At 36.2% G+C, this 9515-nt stretch overlaps 1 protein-coding gene across 1 annotated transcript in view; it reads left to right on the top strand.

Moving 5' to 3' along the window:
* The window catches only part of LOC137627653 (proteoglycan 4-like), a 20901-nt gene extending 15436 nt beyond the window's left edge, over positions 1 to 5465 (top strand). Inside the window, exons 2-5 of the mRNA XM_068358812.1 lie at positions 675 to 1673; positions 1960 to 2094; positions 2528 to 2994; positions 3218 to 5465. Coding sequence (XP_068214913.1) covers positions 675 to 1673; positions 1960 to 2094; positions 2528 to 2994; positions 3218 to 4814 — 3198 coding nt within the window. The 3' untranslated portion in view covers positions 4815 to 5465. The remainder of the gene's footprint in view (positions 1 to 674; positions 1674 to 1959; positions 2095 to 2527; positions 2995 to 3217) is intronic.
* The last annotated feature ends 4050 nt before the right edge of the window (positions 5466 to 9515 follow it).

Below are 9515 nucleotides of genomic sequence, written 5' to 3'. Positions count from 1 at the left end.
GATGAAATTTCCTGTTGGTACTTTTTACGTGTGTGGCTTCTACTGTACTTGCAAAGAGATGAGAAATGAATAGTTTCTAAGTACCATTGACACACGTGCTTCTCATGGTATTGTTTTAATCGAATTTAATCCATTCTAATGATATCAACACTCTCTATTTGATCCATTTACATATCATTCGAATGTTTTAGACGAGATAGTATTTGAAATGCTTTTAGTTTATTCACATTTTGGTTCTTGTTATTTTTTTTTTCAGTGTGCGTTCTTGTCAATCTGTTTCTAGGTTTTTTTTTTTTTTTTTTTTTTTTTTTTTTCAAGAAATCGTGGTTAATGCAATGGCTGAGAAGTATATGCAGGTAATTCGATGATTTGCTTGACCATGTTTATACACGTCAACAATTTCCATATACCAGATATGCACATATATATATATATATATATACCATCACATACAAATATACCATATGTTGTCTAAGCCGCTAGTAATATATGATCAAAGCTGCTTCTAGACCACTTTTGATTTTGTCATTCATACTATTTTCATGATGTATTATACTATTTTTACGACTGCCTTCTAAATGAGAAAAACTGCACATTGGTTTAAATTTTCCTTTAAGTAATACATACTATATGTATACATTAGCATCTATAGGGATTATCTTTTGTTTTTACAGGAGAGCCGATGGAAGGTGCTGGGAGGAGTTACCGCCATTCTGCTGGTGGTAGTCGCTGGCACAGCGGCTCAGCAGCAACTAGGCGATGGTTCTGTGGCAGTGAGTCTACCTCTGGATAATATATCATCACCGCCCAGAACCCCTGAATTCATTGTGCTGCCTGATTCGCCTGAAGAATTTGATAGTCCAGAAAATATCTTAGATGACGATATATCTAGGGAAGTGCCATTGTTGATACCTATAGGGCCTGTTGTGTCCCTAAGTGGAAATGGTGGTTTTGAACAATTTCATGGTGGCATCGAGTTAGATGATCTTTTGCCAGAAATCGATGATTTAACTTTGGAGCAAGATAGTCTGGAGGCTGTTAACTTGGCCTTTGTACAGCCTGACTCATCCTTTCCGATCGGTAATGGATTTTCTTCATCTGGTCCAGCAGTTGCACAGCCAGTTGGTGTGCCTTTAATAGCTACAGGTCCACAAGTCCCTCAGAATATTGGAGGTCCAAACCAGCCAAGTAATATTGTGGAGGTTATTAGCACCGGCATTCCCCTTTCAAATGCTGGTCCACAATTTCTGAGCAATGGACTTGGGCCATCCCAGAACATTGCCATAACCCCTGATAATTATCCTGTTACTGACGAAAATGCAGGTATAGGGGAACCTGCTCCAGCTGAGGGAACTGGCACTTTGGAGGCCACTCCTGAGATTTATAATGAAATCCTAACTGACCAAACCGATGATTCTGAATCTGTCACAGAAGCTATTTTCATTGATATTGGTGATGGTGAGGAAGATGTGTCTCAAGTATCACCAACTTCTCCTGCTGCTGAAGTGGAACAAGTGATGGCTGAACTTGCAGCTGCTGCTCCAGAACAAAAAATGGAAAATGATACTATCACATCAAGGGCCATGAGCTCTGCTGAACCAGTTATTGATCCACCACAAGAGGATTCTGGTTTAGCGATGGATGAACTAGAAGTAGTTACTATGCCTGAGGAGGTATATGAAGTTAATCGTTTTTTACCTATCTTCAGTAGCATATGATTTTTCTTTAAACTAAGATTTCCTAAATTTTCTTAATAATAAGTATTTTTCCTCATTTATTTGCAACTTGAACAAGAACAGCAATAATTACTGATAAATATCAAGTATCAGAAAGTACTTGTATACTGAAAGAAAATAACGTACTTATATCATATAATAAAACATCATTAGAAAACTATGCCAAACAATTATACATATTCAAAAGTTTTCTTTTATTAAAACTATATACTTTTCATTCTAGGACATGGCTGTTATACCAGAGGTGATTGCAGAAGATGCTTTTACTGGTGAAGTGTATCGTGAAGATGTACTTCCCGAGGAGCCTGAAATCTCTGAGGCCGATCTGGAGAAGTTCTTTGTAGCTGACGATCCTCAGGTCAGCCATTGTTAGAATTGAATTTTCAGGAAGGGGCTATTTCTTTTATAGTAGTAGGAATTTGGAATTACATGTCTTCATTCTACTATAACTTTCATTGGTAATATTCTAGATATAGGCTAGCCTATAACATATTTTCAATATTTAATAAACTCATTGTTATTCGTTTTGCTAAATAAAAGTGAAAATTAAATATTTGTATTGGTAGTATTTGTTCCTAGACACGGTTCTGTATTCAGTCAGTACTGATTCCCAATTTTGACTATAAAGTAGACCGTGAATTAGTAGAAAGGGGATTTGTTTAGCACATTAACTAAGGTATGTAGCAAAGTTAACAAACATATTGCCAGACAATTGTCGAATGCATGATTTATTTTAATAAGTATCTATTTGGTCCTTCAATTTGAGTGATGTTGCTATGATTCTCCTGCAGGCAGCGGCTGCAGAAGAAGAATTAGGAAAAGACGTTGAACCAATCCTTCAGCAACTTCCAGAGGATCAGCTGGATATTGCCCCACTTCCTGACATTGTACCTTACACCCCAGAGGACGATTCTGATGTAATAGATGAATCTCCTGTGGCAGTAATTGTTCCTGATTATGGAGATGATGTCTCAATAAATGAAGTTATAGAAGAAACAGGGGGAGAGCTGGTACCTATTGAAGATGAACCTATAAATGAACCACCCATTTTAGAAATAGTTACAGAAGTGCCATTGGTTGTCCCTGAGGAAGAGATTTTGTTGATTGATGAGGCTCCTGCTGTTGAAGTCCCAGTGCCTGAAACTCCTGTATATGTTGCATCAGGTGATGACGCTCCTGAAGTCAATGAAGTTGTTGATTATGATACTCCAGTAGTTACTTCTGTTGATGATCTTGTTGCTATCATGGGAGATTTTGGGTAAGTTGTATGAAATACAGGAAAAAAAAATAGTCATATATTGATATCTAAGTTATGAATTCTAGTAAAAGTTGGATATGCATGTCATGGTATTACTGCCATCAAAATCTTATGGTTTTTTTTTTTTTATTTTACTTTTGTTCTAATTTTCACTATTGAATTTCTAACACATTTATTTTTGGATACATATTTAACTCTAAATGGTGAATTCTTTGAATTACAGGGAGAAGTTACCTGATGACATAGATATACGGGTTCCAATCTTGGAAGATGCACCTGCTCCAGTTCCAGAAATTGATTCGGTTGCGATGTTTGACCCAGCTCCAGTCACTGAGAGCCCTCCTCCTCCTCCTCCACCTCCTCCTCCACCTTCTTCTATCCCAGATCCAATCATATTCCCAGATTACTCTGGCGATCCATTGCCTGTTGAATATCCTGAATATGTCATGCCTATTGAAGATTTTGAACCTATCGTTGAAGTTGCACCTCCAGTTACGATTGCTGCACCAGCACCAGGTACAGATGTTTTAGACGATGAAGACATAATGATGATGATGAATTTTGATGCAGCACCATTAGATGGAAGTGAACCTGCTGGTGATCCAATTCCAGCTCCTGCACCTGCTGAAGTTCCTGTTCTACCTCCTCTTGATCCCATCATCCCAGACCCTGTTACAGAACCTGTTCCTGTTGTCGTCCCTGAAACGCCACTTGTACAGATGCCTGTCCCTGCTTCACCTATTGCAGGAGCTCCTTCTCCAGCTATGGATATTGCCTCACCTGTGAAAGCTCCTGCTCCAGCTGTAGAAACTGCACCTCCTGTGGAGGCTCCTGTTCCCGCTGCAGAAGTTGACACTCCTGTAATGATGGAAGAAATGTTTGGTCATCCTAAACCTAATTTGTATGAACATAAACCTACAACAAAGGCACCATCTCATAAACCAACAGCTCCCTACAGGCCTTATCGACCAGCTACCTCACACTTCCATTATAAAGAACCTAAACCAGAGCACCACAAACCTAATTTTGTACCCAGCTCTATGTATGGTGCCCCTACTCCTTCATACAAGTCCCCACCTTACAAACCACCAGCACATCCAAGACCCACACACAAACCTCCAAGTTATGGTTATCCATCATCCAAACCATCTTCATACAGCCACCCACCAGCACCAAAATCAACTACCATGAGCTATGGTCCACCACCAACAACACCACCAAGTCCTTACAAATCTAGGCCTACTTACATGAGTTACAAGCCATCCCCACCAAGCTACAAAGCTCCACAAACATATAAGGCCCCATCACATAGTTATAAGGCTCCTTCCCCAGCATATAAAGCCCCTGCATCTAGCTACTTGCCTCCTCCCCCAACCTATAAAGCACCATCATTACCTTACAAGGCTCCACAGCCCACTTATAAAGCTCCTCCTCCAACATACAAGCCTCCATCACCTCCTTATAAGCCTCCCCAGCCCACCTACAAGGCTCCTCCACCTCCTTCAACCTATAAACCCACTTCACCTCCTTCAACTTACAAACCACCTCCATCTTCAACTTACAAACCCCCTCCACCTTCAACAACAGTAAAATCAGAAAAACCAACATCACCTGCCAAACCCATTCTTGCCCCATTGCTTATCCCAGCTGAACCTTCTGGCATTCACTTTCCAGAGACACAAAACGAAGGTCCATATGGTATCTGGAATATTCCTGCCCCTGCAAGTCGACGTCAGAGGTTACAGGTCCCTGATAGCGTCGTCCATCTCTTAAATGCTCCCCAGCCAGAATGGGTTTCTAGTTTAGAACCTGAACGCTGATAACTTTCCCAGAAGACAAGGAATTCTAGACTAGGTCTTTCAGTAAACCGATTCCTGTTGGGAATTCAGTTTTTCTTTTTATTGGTTTAATTAAATGGAATTCATTGTAAATTCATGTACAGATACACATTTAAATTCCACTTAGATAGAGATTATTTTTAATAATATAGAGTATGATAGTTTTATGTGTTGCCATAGATATTTCAAAGTTAGTGGACCAGAGTTTATTTTAAACTATATATTTTTATAATAGATTTAGTTAGATTCATATTAAACAAATCCTCATTAAAAGATAAGTATGCCCACACAAGCACTCTTACCATTACACAACATTTCAAACTAACAAAGAAAATAACTTTTCGAGTAATTTCGAACGCTCTAACTTTATGAATACTTTCTACACACATATTCTCATCTACATAATCATGCAAACCTTTTATGAATTGTACTTACACATATACAAGTAATCCCACCACTTCTTGTAACACACCACTCATTTCCATACTTAGAAAATTAATAATGAATGCTGCTCAAGAATGACGAAGGCTTTCTAATAAGCTTTTGAAATTCATTTCTGGGATTTTTATATTTCCCTTTACTAAAAAAAAAAAAGAAAACATGTTTTTTCAGGATTTAATCATACTTCAAACGGTAGCCTTTGCCAGATGAAATTGAGTTTGGTCGTGAAATTGACTTTCAAGTCATGTTCTTTTTTTTTTTTTTTTAAAGCTATCGCGTATACCTACAATGTTTTATGTTTTATATTAGATGAATGTTAGAACCACAATTTAAGTGGTGTTATTTTGTTGTTGGATATATTTATTAAAAATCATCAACCAAACGAAGTTTTTAATCGCATCCTTAATGTTAACAATGATTTTGTAGTAAAAATTACAACCTGGAAGATCCTGAATTCAATTGTGGGAATTAGTTTACCTTTCGACGTCATCAGCGCTAGTGACTACTTTTATGTCTATAAATGGGACAATACATACATTCTTATACCAAGGCACTTCCCCCAATTTTGGGGGGTAGCCGACATCAACAAATGAAACAAAAACAAAAAGGGACAATATCAAAAGGTAATTTTTGGAAGCATCTCCCTTAAGGGTACACTCGGGCATTCTATTCTATCTTATTTCTCTCTTTTTATATAGTGTTCATAGTTTATATAATATTCTTGAAATATTTTGATTGTTAATTACTTCTCTTGGGGTTTATTCATTTCCTTATTTCCTTTCCTCACTGGGCTATTTTACCTGTTGGAGCCCTAGGGCTTATAGCATCTTGCTTTTCCAACTAGGGTTATAGCTTGGCACGTAATAATATATATATATATATATATATATATATATATATATATATATATATATATATATATATATATATATATATATATATATATATATACATACTGTATATCTTTCCGGCCACGCTGAACGGCATTAACGCCCTCTCCCCTCTAACCGAGGAGTCCTATCCTGGTGAGAGGTTACCCTGAGAGCTATATTCAGTAATCACAACTGCCTTATTGTAGCTAGGAATGGGGCAGGGAGTGGTAAGGTTTGAATCTTTGTGTTTGCCTATATATATAAATAAATGACGGGTCGCGTACACTAGTAAATCAGAGAGAATTACGTTTTCAGCAAGCATATGAGGATGTTATCTCTTTCCGTGAAAGAAAGTAATAAGAGTCTGGTACTAAAAGCTTGATGACATACAACACTGGTACTTCTCGTAAGATGGTAGCGTTATCAGTGTACCTCACGCGGCGCACTGTGGGCATTACTACATGTTCCCTGCAGTGAAATTCCGGCAAATAGCTGCACTCACTTTATGGCCCTCTACTCTACCTCCGGTCCTATATTTTTTCATCTATTTTGGTATCCAACTTCCAATCACTTTTATTTTATAGTTTCCTTCAGCTTTCATCTTAGCGTTAAATAGTCCCCTCGGCCCCAGCGCTGGTCCATTAAGCCCAAATTAGATTAATCTATTAACCAATTAACCCTGGATATAGAATTTTATATTTTCATGCCATTTGTTTGTTTCTTGGCATTTTTTCTCTCACAGAATATAATCTCTCAAATACTTTCTTCCTCGTATGGCCAAACGCACAACAACAACAATAATAAGAATAGGGAAGTGAGGAATATGGGGAAAGGAAGAGTACCCCTAGATACAATCCAGTTTATAGCTCAAAGGCAGGTACTCGGGATGGGAAAGATTATGGAAATAGGGGGAAAGAGAAGTACAGGAGAAGAATAAAAGAGAGGGGCAGACCCTCTTGCGATATTAGGGAATTGGTGTATTGGTTTGTTATTCATATTCTCATATCAAGCAAAATATATTTACCAATTTCATAAAACGGGCTTTAGTAATTTCCCATGAAACTAGACGGCCATCAGATAAGTCCTTTGGAATTAAAATAAACTGACGGTCACTGGATTAAAAATAATCTCTAACATTGACAAATTCATTCCAGAAGTTCAATAAAAAGTAATTTGGAAAAAAATAATCCAATGCTTTAACTATTATTAAAGGTGAAGATCGTTCCCTAGCTTTTAAATTATATATTCAGACATTCAATTAAAAACCGAATGAAATAAAAGAAATGAGAAAAAAAAGGAAACATGAAATAAATTTCAAAAAATACTAATTTCAAAACATATAGTTACGTGAGTTAGATATATTTGATAGTGACATCTTACATTAATTTTCTATTTCAACGAAACTCATCTACTTTGACACACCGCAGAAAATTTTGTTGATAAGGAATTGCTCGCATTCGACGATTGCAGATGGCTCACAAGTAGGTTTTATACTTCAGTAAAGTAATCATAATAGATCTGCATTAATTTTGATAAATCTATATAATTTCATATAAATATATATAAATGCACACACAAATATGTATAAATTATATATACAGTGTATATATATATATATATATATATATATATATATATATATATATATATATATGTATATATATGTATACATATACATATAATGTGTGTGTGTGCGCGCGCGAGTGTGCGTGTGGATAAGTTTGTGTATATACACACTTTCTGAAGAAGCTGAAAATGTTTGTGTATTGCCATGATCACCAAAGCTGTTTAATTTATCTATCACATTGTTTCCTTTCCTCACTGGGCTATTTTTCCCCGTGGAAGCTTATATACAAGCCTATAGCATCTTGCTTTTCCAACTAGGGTTATAGCTTAGCTTGTAATAATAATAATAATAATAATAATGATAATAATGATAATAATAATAATACCCAGAGCCACCTGTACTAGGTTGGTTTACTGTGAGTGATCAGACAAAAGTCTCCCACCATCACCAATCCTCAGTTGGCCAGCATGGTGATGAAAAGAGGCCATACCCCAGTCATGAATAAGTACATGTTTTGCAGCCTTTGTCCTGCAGTGGAATAAAAACAACTGTATTTGTTCGTTGTTGTTATATATATATATATATATATATATATATATATATATATATATATATATATATATATATATAATATATATATATATATATATATATTATATATATATATATATATATATATATATATATATATAAATGCTATGCCACTGTCATAAAAGCTTCCTGGGCCTGGGTTCGATTTCCTGGCCGACCAGAAGCTATTGTCTTTGAATGATTCCCCCTTGGGTCTCTGATATTGAGGTATAAGAGAGAATCCAGACAATAAAGTATCAAAATATATGGCTTATTGAATATGAAAAACACGTCTAAGTATGCTAAATTTATCATATATATACATATGGGTGCGTATGTGAGTGTGTGTGCCTGCGTGCGTGTCAGAAAAAAAAAAGAAGAGGAATAAAAGTGGTATAAAGACGGGGTGTTGTGCGTGCCGGAGACCACCAATCCACTTGGGATCAATAGATTTTTGTTAGCGTTACTATCTCGGAGGCACTACTGGAAATGAATTCAGGAAAGTTGAATAAATTTTCCACCTGTTGCAGACTACACGCTCTCTATTGGTCGCAAAACAAAAGACGGGCAAAAAGCGATCGTGTCGAAGGTGTTTCTTTTGCTGCACTGAAATAAAACCGTTTACTCTTTTTTTTTCTTTTCATCCGAAGACATTCAGTTTTATTTGATTTCTACCGATCGCTCCCTTATAAGATTATGAAAACTTTGCTAATTCCTGTATATTGTGGACATGCATTGTATGTGACAGATTCTCTAAAAGTATAAATCCTTTGATTCAATTTGAATTTCTTTAATCTTCACCGTCTCAAATATTCACCTATGAAACATGAATGTTTTAGGATTATTTCTCTGAAGTCTTGAGAGTTTTAACATAATAATTGACAGGTCTGTTTCTTAGAAAAAGGATATACTCTTTCGCCCGTTTTCTAAAGTTGAACTAAATTGTTCATTCCCCTACTAGCTTTAATACCTTTCTTGTATTTTATAATTATTTTTTTACATATATTAATGTTTATATCAATATTACTTTAACGACATATTTGTAAGAGATAAAAAGTTCATCGAAATATCTGAGAAACAAAATGAAGACGTGGCTCAGATCCGCGAACCTTCAAAGTCACTACGTTGTTGTTTCTCCGATTTTCAATTTTTGGCTTCCTTGATCTTTTCACCTTTACGTCTCCTGTTCATCATAATGTATAGCCTCTACGATGAACGATATTATTCACTCCA

This window comes from Palaemon carinicauda, chromosome 35 (genome assembly GCF_036898095.1).
Source record: "Palaemon carinicauda isolate YSFRI2023 chromosome 35, ASM3689809v2, whole genome shotgun sequence".
Taxonomy (NCBI): Eukaryota; Metazoa; Arthropoda; class Malacostraca; order Decapoda; family Palaemonidae; genus Palaemon; species Palaemon carinicauda.
This window is presented reverse-complemented; position numbering and strand designations above follow the sequence as displayed.